Source organism: Dryobates pubescens, chromosome 33 (assembly GCF_014839835.1).
Source record: "Dryobates pubescens isolate bDryPub1 chromosome 33, bDryPub1.pri, whole genome shotgun sequence".
Classification (NCBI taxonomy): domain Eukaryota; kingdom Metazoa; phylum Chordata; class Aves; order Piciformes; family Picidae; genus Dryobates; species Dryobates pubescens.
The window spans coordinates 271,946-299,101 of NC_071644.1; the positions used below are offsets into that span (position 1 = coordinate 271,946).

At 60.0% G+C, this 27,156-nt stretch overlaps 1 protein-coding gene across 1 annotated transcript in view; it reads left to right on the forward strand.

Annotated features, from left to right (window-relative positions):
* The window catches only part of EPHA8 (EPH receptor A8), a 65,426-nt gene that overhangs the window by 14,661 nt on the left and 23,609 nt on the right, over window positions 1-27,156 (forward strand). Inside the window, exons 2-3 of the mRNA XM_054175806.1 lie at window positions 2,930-2,994; window positions 14,142-14,805. Of these exons, the coding sequence (XP_054031781.1) occupies window positions 2,930-2,994; window positions 14,142-14,805 (729 nt within the window). The remainder of the gene's footprint in view (window positions 1-2,929; window positions 2,995-14,141; window positions 14,806-27,156) is intronic.

The following is a 27,156-nucleotide window of genomic DNA, read 5'->3' on the forward strand; positions in this document are numbered from 1 at the left end:
TCCTGCACACCGCCGTGCAGAGGAGCCTGGGGCAGTCCCACCTCACCTGCTCCTCCTCAGCGCCATTCCCCGCAGCGCGATGCTCCGGCTGGACGGACCCCAGGCTGCACAGGGTCCTCCTGCCGCCCCGAGAGCGGCCAGAGGCAGCCACGGCCGTGGCTGAGCATCGCAGCGTGGGAAAGAGGGTGCAGGAACCACGGCAGGAGGGAGAGAGGGGCTGCAAGAGCCGTCCCCTCCCCGCGGCCTGCCCGCTGAGGGTCACCAGGACCATGCTCCTGCACTGTGAGCAGGGAAACTCCTGAGCCTGGGCTCCTGCTGGGCGAATTACCCAGGGAAAATAGGCAGAAAATCTTCAGATTAACAATAACAAATAAAAATGGATTTGAGATCCCCGAGGTAATTACTCCGTGCTGAGGGCAAGAGGCCTCTCGAGCAGTGGGAGCAGCGCCGTGCGGGGAGCGGAGGGGCTCGGCCTGCTGTTGGGCCAAAGGAGTCACACAAGAAACCCTGGAAATGCTTTCAAATTGTTCTGCTAACATTAATAAATGCCTCAAAAGCTGCTAATCTGCTCTGTCAGGAGCATGACGTCCGGGTGTTTCACAGCCAGCTCACGTCTCCGCTCCTCTCTCCCACCGCTCTCCTTCCCTGCCTGCTAATAGTAAATGAAAGTGGCACCGGTTCCTCCAGCTGCCAGGACCAGCACCACGCTGAGCCCAGCCTCTGCCAGGGCTGAGGACACTGTCCTGATGTGCCTCGTCCCCACCCTGACAGCCTTACGCTGAGCCCACCGTGCCCCCGAGCCCAGGCACCAGCTGAGCCCCTGTGCCGCAGCAGGGATCTGAGCGCACTGCCTCGGGGTCCAGCCCAGTGCTGCTCCAGGGTGAGGGCAAGCAGCCAGCATGGACACAGCACCCAGCACAGGCCTGACCTGGGTGGCTGCAGGGCAAAGAGCACTGGGAGAAAGCTGGAGGCACTGGAAGTCCCTGAGGGAGCCTGGTGCTGCTGAGGGGTAACACGACACTGGAGTCAGTGCCAGCTGTACTCCCTGCCACAGGTCACCTTGCCAGAACACACCCCCAGAACCTCTGTCCCTCTGGATCTGTGTCCTGGAGCCAGGGCTCATGGTCCCTCCCCACGTGCTGGAGGGAAGCTGAGCAAGCTGAGGCATTCCCAGGCTGCAGTGAGGCTCTCCCCTGCCTGCAGGCTCTGGGCACGGTGCTCACAGGCAGCCAGTGACACTCAGGGGCAGCTCTCTGTGCATCAGCAGTGTTGTGACATCCCTGCCCCCCCCCTGCTGACACTGCACAGGGTTCCAGGGGAAGCTCCTTCAACGGCAGCCTCACCTCTCCCCAGGCAGAAGCTGCTCCCCTCTGCCAGCAGGCTTGCCCTTCTCTCCTTGTTAAGCTGGGCACCTGCTGGTGGCAGAGCTTTCAAAGGGTTGGCTTTGATGAGCCTCCTCATGCAGCCTGTCCCCCACTGTCTGGCCTCTCCCGTGGTGGGCAGCCAGGGCTGTGGGGGTCACTTTGTGCTGGAGCTGGGCACTGTGCTCTGTAATTACAGGGGCTGCAGGAGTGCAGACTTCAAACTGGTGGTGCTGGGAGGGCTGGGAGGGTAAAGTGCTTGGCAGAGACCCTGGAGGAGGAGTGTCCAAGTGAGGAACAATGCTCTGAGCCCTCCAGTGCTGGCCCAGGGTGGGACTGGTGGACAAGCTGAAGTTTGGAGTTTGCTCCTCCAATTCACAGTATCACAGTATCACAGTAACTAAGGTTGGAAGAGACCCCAAGGATCATCAAGTCAACCTGTTCCAACAGACCTCACAACTAGATCATAGCACCAAGTGCCACGTCCAATCTCCCCTTGAACACCTCCAGGGACGGCGACTCCACCACCTCCCTGGGCAGCACATCCCAATGACGAACGACTCACTCAGTGAAGAACTTTTTCCTCACCTCGAGTCTAAACCTCCCCTGGCACAGCTTGAGACTGTGTCCTCTTGTTCTGGTGCTGGTTGCCTGGGAGAAGAGACCAACCCCCTCCTGTCTACAACCACCTTTCAGGTAGTTGTAGAGGGCAATGAGGTCACCTCTGATCCTTCTCTTCTCCAGGCTAAGCAACCCCAGCTCCCTCAGCCTCTCCTCACAGGGCTGTGCTCAAGGCCTCTCCCCAGCTCTGTTGCCCTTCTCTGGACACCTTCCAGTGTCTCGATGTCCTTCCTAAACTGAGGGGCCCAGAACTGGACACAGGACTCAAGGTGTGGCCTAACCAATGCAGAGTCCAGGGGCACAATGACCTCCCTGCTCCTGCTGGCCACACTATTCCTAATACAGGCCAGGATGCCATTGGCCTTCTTGGCCACTTGGGCACACTGCTGGCTCATGTTTAGGCGGGTGTCAATCAGCACCCCCAGGTCCCTCTCTGTTTGGCAGCTTCCCCCTTGCTTTGCAACCCCTCTGACCTGCTCTGCACCCCCACCCCCTCCCAACCTGTGTTCTGCAGCCCCTTCACCTCCAAAACCTCCTGTGACCCAGACTGGAACAGCCCCACCCCAACTCTACCACCAACCAACCTGCAGCCAGGCAGACCCCTGGCACCAGGCCCAAGGATGAGTGTAGGAGACACCAGGAGGAAGTTCTGCACCATGAGGGTAGTGAAACATTGGAACAGGTTGCCCAGGGCTGTGGCTGAGGCCCCATCCCTGGAGACATTCAAGGTCAGCCTGGCTGTGGCCCTGGGCAGCCTGCTGCAGCTGGAGCTGTCCCTGCTGCCTGCAGGGGGTTGGGCAAGATGACCTTGGAGGGCCCCTCCCAACCCAAGGCAATCTGTGAGGCTGAGTGGGGTGTCAGGAGGGGTCATTTGTGGTGGGCCAGCTTCTTGCCCCTTGGGGCTGAGGAGGAAGCCTTCAATGAAATCCTTTGCTCCTGTTTTGCAGTGAACTTGCTGGACACGTCCACAATGCCGGGGGACTGGGGCTGGATGACTTACCCCTCGCACGGGGTGAGTACCAAGGGGCTGCTGGCACACGGGGGTGCCCCTGGGCAGGGTGCAGGGACAGCTCGGTCCCAGGCTGGTGCCCTGGGCAGTGCTGATGGGGTGCAGAGGCTGTCTCTGGTGGGAAAATGCCAGCCAGAAAGGACAGCAGTGGGGATGTGGCTGTTTTGGAAATGTTGTTTCACTCTCCACGTCCCCTGGTAGCCACCAGGCCCTGAGCTGTGGGGGCACTCAAGGGCTACGTCACCCCACAGGCACTCAAGCTGAGCAGCATCTCCATCCTCACTGCTCCAGGGCAGAACCAGCAGGAGCAGCCCAGAGGGGATGGGAAGCTCTCAGGTGCCTGTGACCAGGGAATTTGCTGTGGGAAGGGATGCAGAGGAGCATCCCCTGTGGATGGGGTGGGGATGTGGTGACCCTGTGCCTGGGGGGGATGTCAGGGTGGTGACCCTCATGTGACTGCCATCTCCACTGGCCTGATCCTCTCCACACCTCCCTTCACCTGCATTCCTCTGCCCAGGCTCTCTGCAGAGGCTGTTTCAGGTGGCAGGGGTGACCTGGCTGAAGGATTTTGCTCCTCCATTAGAGAGCAGAAGCAATCCATAAGTCCAGACAGGACCAACTGCAAGGCACAGTGGGGTCTGCTGCCTGCTCTGGACGTGCAGGATTGGGGGATGCCTACCTGGCTTTTGCTGCTGTCTGGGTTTTTCATGTCCACTCTGTTTCATCCCCTCTCTGAACTAAATGCTCCTAATCTTTTCAATTCCACCTCCCACAGAACTCTTCCCAGGCCTCTAATCGTTTCCATTGATCTGCTGCTCCAGCCCGGCGGAGGCAGCGCTGCTTGAGCAGGAGCCATCAGAACTCTCAATTCACAGCAGCAGCAGTGCTCAGCTCCCCCTCAGACATTAGCCCACATGGAAACACACCAACTCCTGAGCTCAGCTCTCATCTTAGCAGACAGCTGTGGCAGTGCTGGCTACCCTGGCACGGTGCTAGATGCAGAGGTAGAAGGTCAGGGGGGAGCAGGGAGCACAGCTCCGGAGCTACCAGCTCCCTGCAGCCTCACAGCAGCTCAGCCCTGGCCACAGCACTGCTGCTGCTGCTCAGCCCTCCAGCCCTGCAGCCGTGCTGGGGACAGGTTGCTGTTAAAAACCTCTTGCTCTGGGGGCTTGCCTGGTTTGGGTTTCCAGCCAGGGGTCCTTCTTCTGCCATTGCCTGCATGAGGAATCACAGAATGGTAGGGGATGGAAGCTGCAGGCAAACCACCCACCCAGGTACAGAGCTGGATGGTCACCTGCCCCAGGGACAGGGCATCCTTGGGGTCCTCAGCTCTTATCATAGAATCACCAAATCACAGCATGGGAGGGGTTGGAAGGGACCTCTGGAGATCATCCAGTCCAACCCTCCTGCCAGAGCAGGGCACCCAGGGCAGGGCACCCAGGGCAGGGCACCCAGGAACTCATCCAGGAGACTCTGGAAAGTCTCCAGAGCAGGAGATTCCACAACCTCCCTGGGCAGCCTGCTCCAGGCTCCAGCAGCCTCACACCAGAGAATTTTCTCCTCTCCTCTGGAACCTGCTGGGTTCCAGTCTGTGCTCATTGCCCTCTGTCCTGTCCCAGGGCACCACTGAGCAGAGCCTGGCCCAGCCTGGCCCCTTCTTGCCCCCCACCCCTCAGATATTTGTAACCATTGCCCAGATCTCCTCTCAGGCTGCTCCTCTGCAGCCCAAGCAGCCCCAGGGCTCTCAGCCTCTCCTCCTCACCCAGGTTCCAGTCCCTTCAGTACCCTCATAGCCTCCCTTAGACTCACTCCAGTATTTCCCTGTCCCTCTGAAACTGGGGAGCCCAGAACTGGACACAATACTGCAGAGGTGATCTCACCAGGGCAGAGCAGAGGGGGAGGAGAACCTCCCTTGACTTGCTGGTCAGACTCCTTTGAGTGCCAGGAGACCCCTGGACTTCTTGGCCACAAGGGCACATTGCTGTCCCCCAGAGAACTTACTGTCCACCAGGACTCCCAGCTCCTTCTCCATGGAGCTGCTGTCCAGCAGCCCCCCCTCACCTGTCCTGCTGCAGGGGTTTGTTCCTCCCCAGGTCCAAGACTCCACACTTACTCTTGAACCTAATGAGGTTCCCCTTTGCCCACCTTGCAGCCTGCCCAGGTCACCCTGGATGGCAGCACAGCCTGAGGGGTGCCAGCCTCTGCTCCCAGTTTGGTGTCATCAGCAACCTGTGCCCTCACCCAGGACACTGATGAAGAGAAGTGCAGCTGAGCTGGCTGTCCTGGGGACACATGGGCATGACTGGGCAGGGCCTTGCAGTCCCTGAGCAGAGCAGGGGCTGTGCCTCCAGGTGCCTCTCATCACACCCATGACCACCTGAGGTGCAGCATCCTGCACTGTGCATCTGCAAATCCAGGGCTGAGTCCTGGCCCCCAGCCCAGGAGGACTCTCAGGGGTAATGAGAGGACCTCAGGGTGCCTGGGCTGGCTCTTGGGGCAGTCACCACTGGGCTGCTCTCTTGCAGCCCCTGACCCCTGCTGCATGGCTGAAGCCTTCACCTCAGCAGTGATGTTTAGGCAAACCCAGCCAACACTGGGTGCCAAACCCCAAAGGCCCAGCTCTGATGTGTCCCCCTGCAAGACCTAGGTGAGTCATGGGCTACCTACCCTGACTTGTGGCCCTGTTAGCAAGAGGATGGCCACAGAGCTGTGTGAGAACTGCCCTGGGCACCTTCATGGACACCTTCAGAGGGCTGCCTGGGCTCTGCTGTGACATTCTTGCAGGAACAGCTTTCCATATCCTTTCCAGCTGGATGCTTTGATAGCTCCTCTGAACACTTCTCTGCACTGTGATTCCTCCTCCATGGGCTGTTGCATCCTTTAACCTCCTGCTGGTCCTTCAGCTCCAGGTGCCTTCTGAGTAGTAAATTTGCACTTGGCTTCAGTTGCCATCAGTGGAAAGGCAGTAGGACAGGGTGCTGGGGACTCAGAGGAGCTGCTGAAGAACTGTACTTGCTCTTGGTGCCAAGTCATGGCACCAAGCAGATGCCTCCTGGGCAGCCCCTCAGTAGGGTTCAGATTCAGGTGGGAGGGAGGATGAAGGACTCAGGCTTGGTAGCTTGGGGCCACATTGCTCCAAGCCTGGTGTGATCTCTGCTCCTGGAAACAGTCTGGGTTTGGTGGTCATCACCTCAGCAGTGCTGCTGGTGTCCCTGGGATTGTGCCTGCCCTGTGGCTTGCCTGGGGCTGGGCAGAGCCCAGTTGCTGTTGTGGTGTGCAGATGATGTGCTGTGAAGCTAGATTGTATTTGAGGTCCTTTATTTTTGCTGCCACTTCCATAACTCCTGGGGTGCATCAAGAATAGTGTGGCCAGCAGGTCAAGGGAGATCCTCCTCCTGCTCTGCCCTGCTGAGGCCACATCTGGGCCCTCGGTTCAGTTCTGGAGTCCCTGGTTTAAGGACAGGGACTCTCTGGAGAGGGTACAGCAAAGGGCTACAAAGATGCTGAGGGCACTGGAACAGCTCTGTGGTGAGGAAGGACTGAGAGGATTGGAGCTGTTCAGCCTGGAGAAGAGCAGCCTGAGGGGTATCTGATCAATGCTGATCAATACTTCAAGGGTGGGTGGCAGGAGGATGGGGCCAGGCTTGGCTCAGGGGTGCCCAGGGACAGCACAAGGGGCAGGGGGCACAGACTGAACATGAGAAGGAACTTCTGTAACTGAAGGTGCTGGAGCCCTGGAGCAGCTGCCCAGAGAGGTGGTGGAGTCTCCATCTCTGGAGCCATTCCAGCCCCCCTGGATGTGCTCTGTGTGCCCTGCCCTGGGTGACCCTGCTCTGGCAGGGGGCTGGACTTAGTAATGTCCAGAGGTCCCTTCCAGCCACAACCATTCTGTGATCCAGTGACTGAGATCCTCCTGCTGGAAAAATATGGCAGTGCTGCCCCTCAGGCTGTCCTGCTGCTGCCTGGCCTGCTGCTGCCTGGCCTGCTGCTGCCTGGCCTGCCTTAGCCCAGCTGCAGCATGTGCTGGGTACAGCATTTACCTGCAGTGTCCCTGCTCCCTCCATGGACCCTTCACAGCATCCTCCTGCTGACTGGGGCTCCCCAGCTGAGGCCACATCCCTTTGTGTTTAGCCCATGTCTCCGCTGCCCTGCCCTGTGTGAGCCCCAGGCCAGCAGACGTGGGAGGATGATCGGAGAGGTCTTTCCCAACCCAGCTGACACTGCGGCCCCCTGAGGAGCTCTGGATGGGTCTTTGCACGGCACCGAACAGAACAGAGCCACAGTCCCCTGCCTGAGCAGCTTCAGAAGGGGTCTTGTGCCCTCTAGCTTAGTCCCTGGTGCCCTACAGTTTGCTTTCCAGCACCTGTCCAGCTCTCTGGGGCTCCTGGGGGTGCCAGAGGAAAGAGATCCCAGAGCTGCCCCCACAGCCAGGGCAATGATCCGAAGCAGTCGGCACTGCAAAGCTGGAAGGGTACCACCGGCAAAGTCCTGACGTTTTCATCACACCGGGGGCAGGGTGAGCCTCACAGGAAGGGTTTTCTCCTCCCTTGGTTTGCTGAGAGCAGCAGCAGAGGAGCAGAGGAGCAGCGGGCGCAGGGGGCCGGGAGCAGCGGCGCAGGGGGCTGGGAGCAGGGGCGCAGGGGGGCGGGAGAAGCGGAGCAGGGGGCCGGGAGCAGCGGGCGCAGGGGGCCGGGAGCAGCGGGCGCAGGGGGCCGGGAGCAGCGGCGCAGGGGGCTGGGAGCAGGGGCGCAGGGGGGCGGGAGAAGCGGAGCAGGGGGCCGGGAGCAGCGGGCGCAGGGGGCCGGGAGCAGCGGAGCAGGGGGCTGGGAGCAGCGGAGCAGGGGGCCGGGAGCAGCGGAGCAGGGGGCCGGGAGCAGCGGAGCAGGGGGCTGGGAGCAGCGGGCGCAGGGGGCCGGGAGCAGCGGGCGCAGGGGGCCGGGAGCAGCGGAGCAGGGGGCCGGGAGCAGCGGGCGCAGGGGGCCGGGAGCAGCGGAGCAGGGGGCCGGGAGCAGCGGGCGCAGGGGGCCGGGAGCAGCGGGCGCAGGGGGCCGGGAGCAGCGGGCGCAGGGGGGCGGGAGAAGTGGAGCAGGGGGCCGGGAGCAGCGGAGCAGGGGGCCGGGAGCAGGGGCGCAGGGGGGCGGGAGAAGTGGAGCAGGGGGCCGGGAGCAGCGGCGCAGGGGGCCGGGAGCAGCGGGCGCAGGGGGCCGGGAGCAGCGGGCGCAGGGGGCCGGGAGCAGCGGGAGCAGGGGGCCGGGAGCAGCGGGCGCAGGGGGCCGGGAGCAGCGGGCGCAGGGGGCCGGGAGCAGCGGGCGCAGGGGGCCGGGAGCAGCAGAGCAGGGGGCCGGGAGCAGCGGGCGCAGGGGGCCGGGAGCAGCGGAGCAGGGGGCCGGGAGCAGCGGGCGCAGGGGGCCGGGAGCAGCGGAGCAGGGGGCCGGGAGCAGCGGGCGCAGGGGGCTGGGAGCAGGGGCGCAGGGGGGCGGGAGAAGTGGAGCAGGGGGCCGGGAGCAGCGGAGCAGGGGGCCGGGAGCAGCGGGCGCAGGGGGCCGGGAGCAGGGGCGCAGGGGGCTGGGAGCAGGGGCGCAGGGGGCCGGGAGCAGCGGAGCAGGGGGCCGGGAGCAGCGGGCGCAGGGGGCCGGGAGCAGCGGAGCAGGGGGCCGGGAGCAGCGGGCGCAGGGGGCTGGGAGCAGGGGCGCAGGGGGGCGGGAGAAGTGGAGCAGGGGGCCGGGAGCAGCGGAGCAGGGGGCCGGGAGCAGCGGGCGCAGGGGGCCGGGAGCAGCGGAGCAGGGGGCCGGGAGCAGCGGGCGCAGGGGGCCGGGAGCAGCGGGCGCAGGGGGCTGGGAGCAGCGGGCGCAGGGGGCTGGGAGCAGCGGGCGCAGGGGGGGTCAGCAGCACCAGCAGCCCTGGGCAGTGTCAAGCCGTCAGGGAGGCAATCGCTGCCTGTTTTGACATTTCCTCTTGCCAGACAATTAACTGAGGGGTAATTGGCTGTAATTGCCGCGCAGGGGTTTAATTGCATCCCCCCCTCACCTCCACCCCGGAGACACGTGCAGGAAGCGGAAGGGTCACCCGGAGCAGCCCTGTCCCGCAGCCTGCGGCTCCTCTCAATTAGAACTTCAAAGGGCTCCCAGGAGCTTTGCAGCTCGCTGCAGCCCCACAACAATTCTCTCTGCTCTGAACATTAAACTCCTGTCGCTGCCGTGGAGAGCCTGCCCCTGCCCCTGCCCCATCCCCTGCCCCCTCCCCTGCCCCCTCCCCTGCCCCCTCCACACCTCTGCTCACCCAGCTCTCCCCAGCAAAACGCCCCAGTGCCCCAGTGCCCTTCTCTCCCCTCTCCTTGCCTGGCACATGACCTGCTGGATCAGAGGGAACCTGATCAGCCCCTCTGCAAATTGCTTTCCTACTGACTAATTAAAAGGCTGATGAGATAAGTCAACATATTATTAATAATTATTGTATCGTCTCCTCTGATTCCCCAAGCCAGGCAGGAAATGACTCTGCTCAGGCACGGGGGCTGAGCAGCCTCACAGAAGGCAATCACAATGGCAGCACCTCCAGTGATGGGGAAAGGCCTCCCCATGCTGCCCAGGACCCCCTCTCTGCCTCTCACCAGCACCTCTGTGCTCAGGCCCCACACCATCCCCCCCCACAGTACCCCCCCCACAGAGCGTCCCCCCCACAGCATCCCCCCATTATCGCCCCTGCAGCATCCCCTCCACACAGCATCCCCCTCCCAGCATCCCCCCCCAGCATCCTCCCCCCCCCAGCATCCCCCTTGCAGCATCCCCCCTTGCAGCATCCCCCCCTGCAGCATCCCCTTCACACAGCATCCCCTCCCCCAGCATCCCCTCCATAGCATCCCCTCCCCGAGCATCCCCCCCATCATCCCCTCCACACAGCATCCCCCCCCCCAGCATCCCCCACAGCATCCTCCCCACAGCATTCCCCCATCCAGCATCCCCTCCCCCAGCATCCCCTCCCCGAGCATCCCCCCCCATCATCCCCTCCCCACAGCATCCCCCCCACAGCATCCCCTCCCCCAGCATCCCCCCCCCATCATCCCCTCCACACAGCATCCCCTCCACCAGCATCCCCTCCCCCAGCATCCCCCCCCCCCCCATCATCCCCTCCACACAGTATCCCCCCCCCAGCATCCCCCCTGCCGCCCAGGCTGGGCTCAGCTGCCCCAGCGCCTTCCATGCTCCACATTGGCTTTGCTTGTGGGAGCCCCAGGCAAGACCTTCAGGGGTGGCTTGCATGTCCCCAGACTGGTTAGGGGAAACCTCCTGAGGCCTGGGCACCAACAGCTAAGAACACTTCCCTTGTGCAGAAGCTGAGAGAGGAAGCTGTCAGAAAGGCACCAGAGCTGCTTGGGCAGCCTGAGACATTCACCCCCCAGCAGCTCAGGGACAGGGATCTCATGCTGGTGGTCAGTGCTGCTCTAAGTGTCTTGGGACTGGGCTGTCTGCAGAGCAAAGCCTATGCAGAAGGTCTCTTGACTCTGCCTGGCTCTGCTCCTGCAACCAGCAACCACTTTGTGGCTTGGATGAAGCCCATCTGCTGTGCCAGCTGTTGCAGAGAGGGTGGCCCTTTGCCCAAGCCCACACCACAAAAGCCCTCTCCCCAGTCCAAGCTGGGCTCTCTGCTTGCCATTTCAACCCCCAACAGGGTCATATCTTTCTCCTTGGAGCATCAGAAGATATTTGATGGTCTCCCCACTGCCCAAGCCATGTCTTGTGTCCTCCATCACTTTGGGGTCTGTGCTATTTCTTGAGTTTCTCTTCCAGGGCAGAACCTCTGCCTGGAACTGCAGAACCTCTTGCACCAGAAAGTTACAGGGCAGGCTGCAGTGAGACTCATTTCCTTTGGAGGAAGAGATGAGTAGGACAGGAACACTGGAAACCAAAGATTTAGGTTGGTAACTGAGATAAGAGCTCAGCTCCCAGGGCTTGCTCAGTCCGTGCTGGGTCGCTGCTAATTCCCCAGGCGCTGGTCACTAGCAGGAGTTAATCACCTGCAGCGCAGCTCAGGGTAGTTAACTGCCTGACAAATCCCTCCTTAGGCACAGTGCTGACTGATTCCGTGGGGATTATCTCCATTAATGCCTCCCATCTGATGATTTATAGCTGCAATAACAGCTCTTCTCCTTTTCCTCTCTCTCAGTGACAGGGGTGGCCAGGACCTGCTGGCTCCTGGGGAGGTGCTCAGTGCTTGCCCTCGGGAGGAAGGAAGGTGCTGGCAGACCTGGCAGCCCTCCTGGAAGCTGCCCCAGGGCTAGGGAGACCTCATAGGACCATGGAATGGTTTAGGTTGGAAGGGACCTTAAAGATCATCCAGTTCCAGCCACCCTGCCATGGGCAGGGACACCTCCACTCAGGGCCTCATCCAACCTGGCCTGGGACACCTCCAGGGAGGGGTCATCCACAGCCCCCCTGGACGACCTGTGCCAGTGCCTCCCCAGCCTAGGGAATTTCTCCAGTCTCAGTCTTCCCTCTCCCAGCTTCAAGCCACCTCATCCTTGAGCTCCATCCCCAGGCAGTGCAGGGCAGGTGGCCAAGCTGGGGCCCCAGGGGCACTGTGCTATCTCCTTCCATCTTTGCCTCCCACCTTCCTCCTTCTTCTCCCCACTCTCCTGCAGCACACAGGCCCTGGGAGGCTTCTAAGACCTTGCTCAGCTGCCTGGTATCTGGGGTTTGCATCTTCTGCCTTGCATAATCTGGCACATTTTTTGCTGGCTGGTGTTGACTTTCATTTCAGCTGTGAGCCCAGCCCCTGCATACAGAGCAGGCAGGGCCCCCCCAGCCCCAGCTCACCACCTTAATGATGATGTCCTCATCTCTGTCTCACTGGGGGATCTTATCGTGGTGACAGGGGCCAGGCTGAGCTCCCTTTAATAAAAGCCACTTCAAACTGTCAGCCAAGAGCAGGCAGTGCCAGGAGCTGGCGGCTCTGGAAGCAGTGGTGCCCAGCATCAGACTCCCCTGCTGCAGGAGCGTGTCATGGAGGTGAAAGAGGAAAACCCTTCAGGGGCTGGGGATGCCTGAAGTGAGTCACAGAACCACAGACTCACAGAACAGAGCTGGCTCACCCAGAACAGGCCTCCAGGCTCACCCAGCCCAGCCCTGCACCCAGCCTTGCAGGCTCAGCACCAAGCCATGGCCCTAAGCCCCAGGCCCACAGCTGCTGGAACCCCCCCAGGGCTGGGCACTGCAGCACTGCCCTGGGCAGACCATTCCAGGGCTGAGATCCCTGCCAGGGCAGAAACCTTTCCTGGTTCCAGCCTGAGCCTCCCCTGGGGCAGCTTGGAACCACTGCCTCTGGTCCCTGCATCCCAAATGTGCAGCAGGGCCTGGCAGAGCTCGTGAGCTGTGCTGCCTGGTGGCACAGTGGGCAGCTGTACCTGTGGCATCTGAGGCAGCAGTGCAGGTGGCCTTGGCTCTCCTCCATGCACTGCCACTGATGGCAGAGCTGTGGGCCAGTGCCTCTGGGGTGGTGTTCTGGGCTGGTCTGTGGGGAAGAGCTGACAGTCCAGAGGCTGGGCACAAAACCCCAGGTCTGACAGAGTGATGCTGTAAATGCCACCCTGCCCAGTTCTGCCTGTGCTTGATGCCAGCCAGTGCTGGTGGAGAATGGACATTTCAGTCCCTGCGCTGCCAGCAGTGAGGATGCTGCCAGCTCTGGCAGTGCCACAGGGACAGGCAGCCATCAGCACTCTCTCTGCCAGATTTGGGGGGCAATGGCATGCCTGGAGACCTGAAGCCACCACCCCATCTGGAGGCCAGGGCATTTTGGTGCCCACAACAACCTGATGTTTCCCTTGCTGGACACTCCTGGGGAGCCCTGAGCCCCAGAGTGGCTCAGCCCTGCTGGGCACCTGCTGAGTGCTCTCCCAGGCTGCTCTGCCTGGCTTCCCGTCCCGTGGAGCTCAGCAGGGAGCAGGCAGGAAGCAGCTGCTGCCTTCATTTGTGCTCCATTAATTTCAGCAACGACTTCCACCCCTCCCAGCACCGAAGTGTGCATGGGGGCAGGGGTAGGGAGCTGGGCAGGGAGCTGTGCAGGCAGGTGAGCACCATGCAGGTAGCTTCCTGCTGCTGCTGTGAATGGCAGATTGAGCACAAGGAAAGAGACTTGGGCTGGAGCCTCCCAGGGGCCCACTGCCACCAGTCTCTGATACCAGACTCACAAAGCACTGCTGTCTGCAGTCAGGGCTGTGCTTCACCCTGCTCTGCTCCAGGGTGGGCAGTGAGAGTGGTTACCCAGATGGGTGCTGGGTGAGGTCTGCTCATTCTCATTGTCCCTTGTGGCTGCAGTGATCTCTTGCCCAGCTCTAGGAGCAGAGGGAGTTCAAAGAATCACAGAGTGCTCTGGGCTGGGAGGGAGCTCCCCAGCTCAGCCACTCCAGCCCCTGCTCTCAGCAGGGACATCCTCCCCTGCAGCAGGCTGCCCACAGCCCTCTCCAGCCTCCCCTGCAATAGCTCCAACCACCTCCCTGGGCAACCTGCTGCAGGGTTCCAGCAGCCTCCTGGGGCAGAACTTGTTCCTCACAGCCAATCTCAATCTGCTCTGCTCTGCTTTGAAGCCATTGGCCCTGGGGCTGGCCCTGCAGGCCTTTGCCAGCAGTCCCTCTGCAGCCTTCTTGCAGCCCCTTCAGGTCCTGGAAGGTTGCTCCGAGGTCTCCCTGGAGCCTTCTCTTCTCCAGGCTGAACACCCCCAGCTCCCTCAGCCTGGCCCCACAGCAGAGCTGCTCCAAACCCCTGAGCATTTTGGTGGCTTCCTCTGGACCCTCTCCACCAGCTCCAGGTCCTTCCTGTGTTGGGGCTCCAGAGCTGGCCCCAGGCCTGCAGGTGAGGTCTGAGAGAGCAGAGCAGAGGGGCAGGATCCTCTCTCTCCAGCTCTGGCCACACTGCTCTGGATGCAGCCCAGACTGCCCTTGGCCTCCTGTGCTGCATCTCACCCTGCCTGCTCCTGGCCAGCTTCTCCCCCCCAGCACCCCCAAGTCCTTCTCCTCAGGGCTGCTTTCCATCCCCTGCTCCCCCAGCCTGCATTGACTGTGAGGCTGTTCCAGCCCAGGTTCACCACAGGTCGGGGGGTGGCAAAGACTCCTGCGTGCCCTGGGCACACCTGGGCTGACCTGCAGTCTCTGTGCCCTGCAGTGGGACTCCATCAACGAGATGGATGAGTTCTTCAGCCCCATCCACACCTACCAGGTCTGCAACGTGATGAGCCCCAACCAGAACAACTGGCTGCGGACCAGCTGGGTGCAGCGGGACGGCGCCCGCAGGGTGTACGCGGAGATCAAGTTCACGCTGCGGGACTGCAACAGCATGCCAGGGGTGCTGGGCACCTGCAAGGAGACCTTCAACCTCTACTACATGGAGTCTGACCGCGACCTGGGCAGCAGCACCCGGGAGAGCCAGTTCCTGAAGATCGACACCATCGCGGCCGACGAGAGCTTCACCGGCGTGGACCTGGGGGTGCGGCGGCTGAAGCTGAACACGGAGGTGCGGGGGGTGGGGCCGCTCAGCAAGCGGGGCTTCTACCTGGCCTTCCAGGACATCGGCGCCTGCATCGCCATCGTCTCCCTGCGCGTCTACTACAAGAAGTGCCCGGCCATGGTGCGCAACCTGGCCTCCTTCGCCGAGGCCGTCACCGGGGCGGACTCCTCCTCCCTGGTGGAGGTGCGGGGGGAGTGCGTGGGGCACTCCGAGGAGAGGGACACCCCCAAGATGTACTGCAGCGCCGAGGGGGAGTGGCTGGTGCCCATCGGGAAGTGCGTCTGCAGCGCCGGCTACGAGGAGCAGAGGGATTCCTGCATGGGTGAGTCCCGCCGCTGCCAGCGGTGCCGGCCGGGGGCACCGGCAGGGGTGGCCGCCAGGGGCAGGGCTGAGGACGGCAGCCTGGCCGCTGACGTTTGGACAGGCAGCCTCTGTGAGCACCGAAGGCTGCCTAGGTCTTCACTGCCCCGCTTCGTGCCTCTGAGGTGTGTCACTGGTGCCACTGGCAAGCTCCTGGGGGCTGCTGTGAGCCTGTCCGTTACGGGTGCTGGTGCACAGGGCAAGGCTCCGGGGCAGGGACTGGCTTTGCAACAGGGGCTGGCGCTGGGACAGGGGCTGCCCTGGCTCCATCTTTCCCTTACCATGGAATGTATGGCACAGAGATCCCGGCCCGATGCCTGCAGCAGCTCTGAGTTCTCTGCTGGTGCACTCCAGCAAAGCACAGCTCAGCCTCTCCACAGTGCCCACTGCTCACTTCCCTCTGGCAGGGGGGCTGGAAGCAGAGAAATAGGGAAGCAAAGCGCCAAGCAAGGTTACGGCGTCCACCCACCGCCCGCCCCAGGGCTGCTGCGGAGCCCGGCCGGCCGGGGGTGCAGGGAACCTTCCCGGGGGGCTCCGTGCTGCTGGGCAGGCTTCAAGCTGCCGACTGTACAAACTGTGATAAGGAAGAGGGGTGACCAGCAGCAGCCGAGCAGGGGCTGTGTGTACAGAGCTGGGGCTCCCCGGGAGAGGCCTCCGCGCAGCTTTGTTTGCTCTGCGCTTCTTGCTGGGCGGCGGGGGGGGGAGCAGCACAAACACGAGTGCAGGGCTGGTGTTTGAGTTTCGTGGAAATGTCAAGTGGAGCTTTTGTCTTCGGGAGACTCGAGGCAAGGTCAGGACGTCCGGAGCCAGGCGGGAAGGGATCCAGCAGCCGCGGGGACGCTGGGTCCCCAGCCGCGCCGGGCGGGAAGGACGGGCAGGAGAGATGCTTCCACCCGGAGCTCCCCCGGGCTGCCTCTGCTGGTTGGAAAGGCGTCCTGGGGTGGTTTGATAACTCGGGCAGGGTTGTTTCCTCCCGTGTTAGGAAGCAGCTGTAAGGTAGGGCCAGGTGAGAGGGGGCACTGGGGTCCCAGCCCCACTGCTGCAAGGAGCTGGCAGTTGGAGGTTTGGTTCAGAAGGTCCAAACACCCCTTCCCCATGCCCCCCTCCTGTGATCCTACACCACAGGCTCTGCCCCAGGGGCTCACCACCCCAAAGCCCGGAGGCTGAAGTCCTGGCCGCAGTGCTGTGTGTCCTCAGGAAGGATGCAGAGGGACTTTTGCTGGGGGTGTCTGGAGATGGGACAAGGGGGAATGGTTTGAGGCAGAGCAGGGTTAGACTGGAGCTGAGGAGGAAGTTCTTCAGTGTGAGGGTGGTGAGACTCCAGCTGCCCAGGGAGGTTGTGGCTGCCTCCTCCCTGGGGGTGCTGAAGGCCAGGCTGGTTGAGGCCTTGAGCATCTGAGTCTAGTTGAGAGGTGTCCCTGGGCATGGTGGGGAGGTTGGAGTAGGTAGGTGGTCTCTGAGGTCCCTTCCAGCCTGAGCCATTCTGTGACTATGTGTTTGTGTCTTCCCTGAGGGCAAAGCTGTGGGACAGCTCCTGCCCCTTTCTGGTGGGGTTGCTCCTGCCCCCAGGCAAGCACTGAGGGCAGCGTGGTCCAAGCTGCCTCCCCAGCTGGGATGGACACGGGCAGAAGTTGACCCTTCTACATGTGGATGGACTCAGACCCATGCTGCTCAACCAGCAGTGCTCTGGTGAAGCTCTCCAGGACTTGTGGCAGCACTGAAGCATAGAGTTGTCACTGGCCTTTCTCTGCCATCCCTCCTGCCTTCCTTGTCCCATCTCTCCAGCTGCCAGCGTGGGGATCCGGAGAGCCCAGCGCGGGGAGCCTGGGCGGGCGCCCAGCGGCGGCGGCGCGTACGCGGGGCGGCAAGGGGATGCAAATCCTCGAGCCAAGCTTCTCGTGCTTGATTGGGGCAGAGTTCCTTTCTCAGGGTGCAAAGAGCCTTTCTGGGGTGATTTATAGCCCCAGCAGCTCTGTCAGGGCTGGAAATTAGCCGTTTTAATTGTCAGGGGGACAAAAGCAGGGCTCCAGTGGCTGTCGCCACTGCAATTTTTCATTCTCGGTGGCAGGGATGAGCTGATATAAATCACTCCTTGTGGCCCTAATAATCTTTCTATAAATATCAGGGAAATTCTTTTTGCCTTTTTTTTTTTTTTTTTGCTTGGGGGAAAGGGGAAAAAAAAAAAAGGACAAATGAGAGAGAAGCTCCTGTGCCTCTGTGGCAGTGTTTAAAATGTGATTCCAAATTAATTTCCTTCCGCCGCTCACAGCCAGACGCCTTATTTGTCAAAGCTAAAGATGTTTGAACAGGGGAGGGCTCTCCCCCTCCTCTCCAGCCCTCATTTTTCTAAGGGCCTGCCAGGGTGATGGAAGACAGCTCAGAAAAAGCAGATCATGGCCAGATCTGTTCCCAGTCCTTCAGAGGAGAAGGAAGGCTGTGTCACGGAGCTGGGAGGGTGGCGTGAGGTGGTGGAGGAGCCTGGGGAGCTGAGAATCATAGAACCACAGAAGTGTCAGGCCTGGAAGGGACCCCAAGGCTCAGCCAGCTCCAACCCCCTGCCATGGGCAGGGACACCTCACACCACAGCAGGTTGCTCACAGCCACCTCCAGCCTGGCTGCAAACACCTCCAGGCAGGAGGCTTCCACCACCTCCCTGGGCAGCCTGTGCCAGGCTCTCACCACCCTCCTGGGCAACAACTTCTTCCTCACAGCCAATCTCAATCTCCCCACTTCTAGTTTTGCTCCATCCCCCCCAGTCCTATCCCTCCCTCACACCCTCAAAAGTCCCTCCCCAGCTTGCTTGCAGCCCCCTGCAGATCCTGGAAGGCCACAAGGAGGTCTCCTGGGAGCCTTCTCCTCTCCAGCCTGCACAACCCCAACTCTCTCAGGCTGTGCTCACAGCAGAGCAGCTCCAGCCCTCTGCTCCTCCTCCTGGCCCTTCTCTGGACACCTTCCAGCACCTCCAGATCCTTCCTGTCACAGAGGCTCCAGAACTGGCCCCAGAGCTGCAGGGGAGGTCTCAGCAGAGTGGAGCAGAGGGGCAGAATCCCCTCCCTGGCCCTGCTGGCCACACTTCTCTTGCTGCAGCCCAGGCTCTGCTTGGCTCTCTGGGCTGCAAGTGCTCCCTGCTGGCTCCTGCTGAGCTTCTCCTCCCCCAGCACCCCCAAGGCCTTTTCTCCAGGGCTGCTCTGCAGCCAGTCCCTGCCCAGCCTGTATTGGATCCTTCCTGTAATAGAGACTCCAGAACTTCTGGAACTGGAACTTCTCTGCCTCTTGGTCCCTCTGCTCTCAGCCATAGCCTTGGATGCCTTTGTTTGGGCAGGAGGGTGGTGCTGGGGTCTCTGCACTTACCCCACTCCTTTTGTCTTCTTCCAGTGTCCTGGTGTTTGTCACAAGGGTGTGAGGAGCACTTCCCATCATGTCAGAAATGCCAGGGTCAGGACCACAGTAAGAACTTCATATCACAGTCTCACAGAATCACAGTCTCACCAAGGTTGGAAGAGACCTCAAAGATCACCAAGTCCAACCTGGCACCACAGACCTCATGACTAGACCATGGCACCATGTGCCACATCCAATCCCCTCTTGAACACCTCCAGGGAAGGTGAGTCCACCACCTCCCTGGGCAGCACATCCCACTGGCTAATGACTCTCTTGGTGAAGAACTTTCTCCTCACCTCCAGCCTAAACTTCCCCTGGCACAGCTTGAGACTGTGTCCTCTTGTTCTGGTGCTGGTTGCTAGAGAGAAGAGACCAACCCCCTCCTGGCTACAACCACCTTTCAGGTAGTTATAGAGAGCAATGAGTTCTCCCCTGAGCCTCCTCTTCTGCAGGCTAAGCAGCCCCAGCTCTCTCAGCCTCTCCTCACAGGGCTGTGCTCCAGACCCCTCCCCAGCCTCCTTGCCCTTCTCTGGACACCTTCAAGGATACCATCCAGGCTGGCATTAGACATGCCACAGCCCTGCATGGCACAAGACACTTGCCCCTTTCATCTGTGCCTCATGCATCTGTCTGACTTCTCCTTAGAGGCACAGCTGTGGCTGGGCATGGATGCTGCAGTGCTTTCCAGGGCAGGAATGGGTTTGAGGAAGAATTGCCACAGCTGCTGATGGGGTCCTGGGGACTGCTGCCTTTAAAATTCCAGTTTCTAGTCCCATGGCATCTTCTGCCACAGCCACCCCAAGATGAAACCCCTCTGCTCTCTCTCTCAGCCCTTCTGCCCCACTTGCTTTTCCCCTCCAGTTTCAAGTCTCTGAAGGACTTTGGTTCCCTCACCCCCTGCCATCCACAGCCAGCCTCAGGCATGAGGCTCTTCCCTCCTTGAAGCCTACCAGCCCCCAGCCAGGCACGTTGGCATCTCAGCCAACAGCAACTGCCTCAAGAGCAGAAGGAGCAGCAGTGAACAGGATCTGTCCCAGCAGTTTATCAGCTGAGACAATCAGCACAGCTCCCCTGGTTTGTATGCAGCTGCTGTGCAGGACAAGCAGAGCCCCACTGCAGTAAGGTCACTGCAGGCAGAGCAGTGAGGAGCTCCTCAGCCCCTGCTCTGCTTCTGTGGGAAGGGAAGGAGCCCACAGGCTGTGAGGCTGAGAGCTGGGGCATGCCTAGCACCCAGCCCTGGGGGTGGATGCAGAGGTGGGCAGGGAGGCTCAAGCAGGTGAGGGCAGTGGGCTTTACCCACCCCTCTCTTACTTGCTCTGCTCTGGGAAGGGATGTTGGGGTCCTGAGCCACCAAGGCTGTAGGGCCATGGCCCTGGCATCAGGGCCAGCCTCCAGTGGCAGAGAGGACTTATTCCTCAGGCTGTGCCTGCCACCACCTCCCAGTCAGAAACACTGGGAAGCTGAGCTCAGATCCAGAGCTGACTGTGAGCTGTACACACCCAGAGTCAGTGTGGACCATCAGTAGCAGAGCCATGGCTATGGAGCACAGTGCTGCTCTCTGGGAGCTGCCACAAACCCAGCCAGGCAGCCAGCCCCCAGCCATGGAGACCTCCAGCACCACAGAACATCCCAGGAAGCTTTTTCTTTAGTGACCAATGAATAATGGCAAACCAGGAGGCAGAGGTCCCCTTCCCTGCTGGCACAGCATGCAGGTGAGCCTTTGGCAGAAATGCAGCTCCCAGAGAGCACCTTTGCAGCACACCCAGGGGTTCCAGGAGCAGGACTCTCTGCTCAGACACTCTTGCCTAAACTTTGGGACCAAATCTTAGCCTCTTGGTGATGGCTCTGGCTGCTTCCCCTCTGTGGCTCCAGCTTGGCTGTTGCCTTTGGCTGGGAAACGGTGAGGGAGCAGCAACTCAAACTGCTGCTCCCTCAGCCCATGTGGGGGTCTGCAGCCTGCCAGGGCTGACTGAGAACAGCCACCAAAGGGCTCTGATGTGTGTGGCTGAATGAGGATCTGGCCCTGTGTCCTCTGGACACGGGGAGGAGAGGGAGGCTGTCACTGCTGGATGCCTTCCCCTCCAGCTCCCAAGCTGAAGGAGAGATGGGACCGGGAGGACTGCTGGCCCTCAGGGACAAGCCCTCTGCTGCTGGCTCTCTCGTGCCTCCTGTGGCACATGGCTGGTGGGAATGGATCTGCAGGGTCTGGTTAACAATCTGGAAGCCAGCTATTTCTTTCCAGTTGGTGGGATTCATGCTGATGAACCAATCAGCAAATTTAATGTACCTTAAACCTTCCTCATGGGCAACTTTAATCGAGCAATTAAAGCACCACAGCATTGCTAATTAAGAGAAGAAAATACCCAGCTTGGTAATTAAGTGCTTGTGAATACAGCTTTGTGTCCATGGACCTTCATGAAGACAATCAGTGGGGACTGACTCCCCAGCTGCAGGAAGCAGCACTGCAGTGTGGGAGCAGGGCAGACACCACCCAGCTGCCCTGCTGGGGGCACAGCCCTGGCCACAGAGGGTCAGGGTGAGCCCTAGGAACACCAGGGACAAAATGACACCAGGGAAGCCACTGAGGGGAAGCCACTGAGGGGAAGCCAGAGACAGGAACTGCACTGTGCTGGGCTGAGCAGTGACCTGCAGCCACAGCAGCAAACCCTTGCAGATGTGTGAGCAGCTGTGGGCCAGGTGCTGGACGGAGAGGGAAGCTGGAGGCCTGTGTGCTGCTCTCCTTGGGCTTGGGTGCAAGGGGACAGAGCCCTTGGCCCAGTGCTCTGCAGGTGGGGATGCCCTTCACACTTGGATACCTACCCAGGCAGACCACAGCCCCCTGCTCCCTTCCTTCAGTGCAGAGAGGGTGGAGAAGGATGCAAGGAGGAAAGATGTGCTGCTGGGTTTGGGGAGCCCGGGAGAGCCTTGCTCCATTCCCTCCTCTCCCCAGACTCTTTATCCCTTTCTCACTCAGATATGTTCTGGGAAGCTTCTCTCTCCTTTTTCTGCTAACTGATTTCCCCCATCTGTTTGAGAGCATCACAGCCACCCTGAGCTCCTTGTGTTGTGTCTTCCTGTGGAGCTGCTGACACAGGCTGCTCGCTTGGGAGCAGGCTGCTGGGCTGGCTCCAAGCAAAACTCCTTTTGTTCTTGAGTGTGATCTATGTGGAGCCCCCAGAACGGTGCACAGGGGCTGCAGCCTGGGCTCCCCCCGCCTTAGGTCCTGCCTGTGTCCCACACAGCAGGGTGACAGATGTGCAGCAGGAGGCCCTGTGAGTGCAGCTCCAGGCACACAGGCTCTGGGTGCTCCGTGCTGCAAATCATTGTGGGTTTCAAGGAGACTTCTCCAGGCGAGTCCCAGCTCACAGGTGCCAGCTCCAAGCAGTGGCTGCCTTGCACCTCAGAGCCTCCCACGCCTGCTGGCACAGTACCATAGGCACAGCTCGACTGCACCAGCACCCTGGGTGGCCACCAGAGAGGGCTTCTGCCCTGAGTGTACCAAAAGAAACCTTCCAAGGGCAGCAGCATTGTGAGCTTCCAGCTAAGGGAGTTATGCAAATGTCCTTTCTGCCATGCCAGGCAGGCAGCTCAGAGACACTTGAGTGACTCACAAGCTCTTCAGTGTTGGTTTGCAAGGCAGTCAGCTGCTTGGTGACATTCAGGCAGGACTGGCTGGGGGCATGATAGCACCTTCTGCTTGTCCCACCCAGAGCTCTGCATCTGACAGAGGAAACAGAGAAAGGACAGAGAAAGGGAAAGAGAAAGGGGAAAGGAAAGGGAAAGGGAGAAAGAAAAAGAAAAAGGAAAGAAGGAAAAAAAAGGAATAAAAACATGAAAAAGAAAGTAAAAGAGAAAGGGAAAGAGAGAGGGAAAAGGAGAAAGAGAGAAAGAAAAAGGAAAGGAGAAAGAAACAAGGGAAAAATAAAAAAGAAAAATAAGGGAAAAAAACCACAACAAAAAAGAGAGTGGAAAGGGAAAGGGAAAAGGAAAGGGAAAGGAAGAAAGAAAGAAAGAAAAAGGAAAGAAGAAAGAAGAAAGGGGAAAGAAAAAAAAAAGAAAAATAAATGCATTTAAAAAAAAAAACTAAAAATAAAAAGGAATAAAAACAGGAAAAAGAAAGTAAAAGAGAAAGGGAAAGACAAAGGGAAAGGGAGAAAGAGAGAAGGAAAAAGGAAAGGAAAGAATAAAGAAAAAAAGGAAAAGAAAAAAGAAGGGGAAACAAAAGAAAAGGGGTGGAGGAAAAAAGAAAAGAAAAGAAAAAAAAAGGAAAAGAAAAGAAAGGAAAAGAAAAGAAAAGAAAAAAGAAAAGAAAGGAAAAGAAAAGAAAAGAAAAAAGAGAAAAGAAAAGAAAAGAGAAAAGGAAAGAAAAGATAAGAAAAGAGAAAAGGAAAGAAAAGATAAGAAAAGAGAAAAGGAAAGAAAAGATAAGGAAAGAAAAGAAAAGAAAAGAGAAAAGAAAAGAGAAAAAAGAAAATAAAAGAAAAGAGAAAAAAGGAAAGGACAGGAAAGGAAAGGACAGGAAAGGAAAGGAAAGGAGAAAGGAAAGGAGAAAGGAAAGGAGAAAGGAAAGGAGAAAGGAAAGGAGAAAGGAAAGGAGAAAGGAAAGGAGAAAGGAAAGGAGAAAGGGAAACTGTTTTGTTTTCCTAACCACAGAAGCTTGGAACATTCAAGGAGGATTCTGGCATCAGACTTCAGATGGGAAGAGACTGTAAGGCTGAGCCTAGAACGGGTTGGGTTGAAAGAGACCTCAAAGCTCATCCAGCTCCAAGCCCCTGCCATAGGCAGGGACACCTCCCCCAGCCCAGGCTGCTCAGGGCCTCATCCAGCCTGGCCCTGAACACCTCCAGGCAGGGGACAGCCACAGCCTCCCTGGGCAGCCTGTGCCAGTGTCTCCCCAGCCTCACTGCCAAGGATTTCTTCCTCACCTCCAGTCTCAGACTCAAATTGCCTGCAGGGTTTGGGCTGGATGTTAGGAAGCTCTTCCCCTGGAGGATTATCCAGCTCTGGGCTGGGATTCCTGCCTTCTCTCTTGCACTGTGTCCACAATTCCACTTTCCAGTCCCAGGCCTGGCTCCTAACAGCCTGCTGGGACCCCAGATCTGCTGTGTGGGCATGGCTGGGAGCATGCTGGGGAAGGGTGCAGGGCAGGGTCAGGACAGGGTCAGGACAGGGTGCAGGGCAGGGTCAGGACAGGGTGCAGGGCAGGGTGTAGGACAGGGTGAGGACAGGGTGCAGGGCAGGGTGCAGGGCAGGGTGTAGGACAGGGTGAGGACAGGGTGCAGGGCAGGGTGAGGACAGGGTGCAGGGCAGGGTGTAGGACAGGGTCAGGACAGGGTGCAGGGCAGGGTGAGGACAGGGTGCAGGGCAGGGTCCAGGACAGGGTCAGGATAGGGTCAGGACAGGGTCAGGACAGGGTGCAGGACAGGATCCAGGACAGGATCCAGGACAGGATCCAGGACAGGGTCAGGGCAGGGTGCAGGGCAGAGTGCTCACAGCATCTCCAGCACCTCCTCTCAAACCCAGGCTAGTGCCCAGTTCCATGTACCAGGGAAACAAACCCAGGCAGCCCCCCAGCACCTAAAGCCAGTTCTATTTTTCCCTAGTTAGGAGCAAAGCAAAGAGGCAGAGCTGGCTGCAGTGCTGGCTGCAGAGCTGGCTGCAGTGCTGGCTGCAGTGCTGGCTGCACATCTGGCTGCAGAGCTGGCTGCACAGCTGGCTGCAGTGCTGGCTGCAGTGCTGGCTGCAGTGCTGGCTGCACAGCTGGCTGAAGTGCTGGCTGCACAGCTGGCTGATGTGCTGGCTGCAGAGCTGGCTGCAGTGCTGGCTGCAGAGCTGGCTGCAGAGCTGGCTGCACATCTGGTTGCAGAGCTGGCTGCACAGCTGGCTGCAGAGCTGGCTGCAGAGCTGGCTGCAGAGCTCCTTCACCTCCAGCCCCACGTGGGGACTGCCCCTGGCTGAATCTTTTGCAGCTTGCCGCTCTTGCTCTGAGCTGGCTGCGTTTGGCAGCTGACACAGATGAAGGGTGAGGATGATGCTAGGCTGGGCTTCAGGGGATTGATGAAAGACATTTCAGCAGTGCTTGGTAGGTCTCTGTAGTGCCTGTAAGAAGTTCTGAAGCAGCTGGGCTGTGATGGATGGAGCTGGCAGCACATCCCAGGTGTGTGTGTGTTGTGTGAGCTCTTCCTCTCCACAGCGTTTGGCCAGGTTCAGCTCATGCTCACAGGCTGTTGCTCTGCTTCCCCAGTGTGCTGCCCCTGGGCAGCTCTTGCTGGGGGGGTTAGAAGCAGGCAGGCTGCAGGAATGAGAATCATAGAACAGAATCACAGGTTGCATCAGGTGGGAAGGGCCTCTCTCAGGGCATCTTGTCCAGCCCCCTGCAGGCAGCAGGGGCACCTCCAGCTAGATCAGGCTGCCCAGGGCCACATCCAGTCTGATCCTGAATGTCTCCAGGGATAGGACCACAACCACCTCCCTGGGCAGCCTGTTCCAGTATTTCACCACCCTCCCTGTGCAGAGCTTCCTCCTGATGTCCAACCTAACCCTGCCCTGCTCCAGTTTCAAACCATTGCTCTCATCCTATCCCCACAGCCCCTTCTGAACAGTCCCTCCCCAGCCTTCCTGTGGGTCCCCTTCAGACACTGAACTGCAGCTCTGAGGTCTTTCTGGAGCCTTCTCTCCTGCAGGCTGAGCAGCCCCAACTCTCCCAGCCTGCCTTTGTAGGAGCAAACTTGCTGAGGGTCTCTCAGTCCTACTGTGTAGCACTGAAGATAGCCAACAGCACTGGTCCCAGTATGGAGCCCTGAGGGACACCACTCCTCACCTGGCTCCAGCTGCTCATTGAGCCACTGACCACTGCCCTCTGGATGTGACCCTCCAGCCAATCCTCACACCAAACAGCCACCCCTCAAATCCATGTCTCTCCAGCTTAGAGAGAAGGATGTTGTGGGGACTGTGCCAAAGGCTTGGCAGAAGCCCAGAGAGGACATTCCTAGGGCCTCCCCTGTGCAGTCACTGCGCTGTAGAGAGCCACTGGGCTGGTCAGGCAGGACCTGCCCTTGGTAGAGTCATGCTGGCTGCCTCCAGTCCCCTCCCTACCATTTCACACCAGAACCTACCCTGGGGGTGCTGCAATGCAGCGGGAGGCAGTGCAGCGGGAGGCAGTGCAGAGGGAGGCAGTGCAGCTGGAGGCAGTGCAGAGGGAGGCAGTGCAGAGGGAGGCAGTGCAGCAGGAGGCAGTGCAGCAGGAGGCAGTGCAGAGGGAGGCAGTGCAGAGGGAGGCAGTGCAGCTGGAGGCAGTGCAGCGGGTGGCAGTGCTGTGGGAGGCAGTGCAGAGGGAGGCAGTGCAGCAGGAGGCAGTGCAGCAGGAGGCAGTGCAGCAGGAGGCAGTGCAGCGGGGGGTTGGGGACCTTACCTTTGCTGCCAGCATGTCTGGGGTCAGGTTTTGCTGTTTGGGGCATGGGAGATGCTGCTCCTCCCCCCCGGGCATCCTGCCCCCGGCCTTGGGCAGTGGCAAAAGTGTGTTCTGTCCTGCCATGAGATGCAGACCCCCCCAGCCCCCCCCGTGTGCTGATCCTTCCCACTCCTTGAAGCAAGCTGCTGCTGCTGACACTTCCCCAGGCAGGAGAAAGGCTTCAGAGGCTGGTGGTGCTGAGCTGTGCAGGGGCAGGGCTGTGCTGGCTCCGCTGATGCTCTGCTGCAGTGCTGGGGACCCTCGGTCTGCAGCTCAGCCTCTGCCTGTGTCTGCAGCTGCATGCTGTGGTGAAGGCTCACAGCCTCCAGAGCTGGGCTGCCTGCTGGGGCTGCAGGGCTGCCTGCTGGGGCTGCAGGGCTGCCTGCTGGGGCTGCAGGGCTGCCTGCTGGGGCTGCAGGGCTGCCTGCTGGGGCTGCAGGGCTGGGATCAGGCTCTTGGTGGTTTCCTTTTCTCTTCATTTGTACATCTTTGGTGCCCAAAGCCATGCTGCAGGGGTGCAGAGTTACCTCCAGTCCTGGCACCTGCAGGGCTGGATCCCACTCAGCCCCACTCCCACAGCCTTTCTGGGTCTGCTTTGGGCCTGCTGAGCAGTGTGGGGTTTGCAGCAGCCTGGGATGGCTCTGCCTAAAGCTCTCCAACAGGAGTGAGCTCTGGAGACAGCTTTGTTCTCATTCCAGCATTAGCTGCCCGTTGCCAGCAGACTCCTGCAAGCTGTGGCACCTCCCCAGACAAGCTCCAAGTGTGCCAGGCTCTCACCTCCACACAGCTGCACAGCCTCACTCCTCCCTGCTCCCCAGAATCACAGAATCAGAGAACAGGCAGGGCTGGAAGGGACCTCAAGGCTCAGCCAGTCCCACCCCCCCTGCCATGGGCAGGGACACCTCACACCACAGCAGGTTGCTCACAGCCACCTCCAGCCTGGCTGCAAACACCTCCAGGCAGGAGGCTTCCACCACCTCCCTGGGCAGCCTGTGCCAGGCTCTCACCACCCTCATGGGCAACAACTTCTTCCTCACATCCAGTCTGAAGGGTGTCTGCAGCAGGCAGCAGCACAGCTCTGGCAGCAAGCTGGGATTTGGATGTCTCCTGAAGAGCAGCACAGAGTCAGGGCTGCTTTGGCAGGAGGAGGGATGCGACCATTTAACTGTGGCAGCACCAGGCAGGTGTCCAGTTTGGGTTGCAGCCAGTCTGGACCCCCCTGGTTCCAGTGTGCCCAGATGGAATTGCTCCATTTGGAAGAGCAGGGTCCCCCTCATGCAGCTTAGCCTGGTGGCTGTGGAGTCTGGGTGCTGAGCAGGGTGCAGGGAGCAGGGTGCAGGGTGCAGGTGCCCTCTGCTGCAGTTGCCTTTTGCTGCAGTTGCCCTCTGCCGCAGGTGCCCTCTGCCGCAGTTGCCCTCTGCTGCAGCTGCCCTCTGTTGCAGGTGCCCTCTGTTGCAGGTGCCCTCTGCTGCAGCTGCCCTC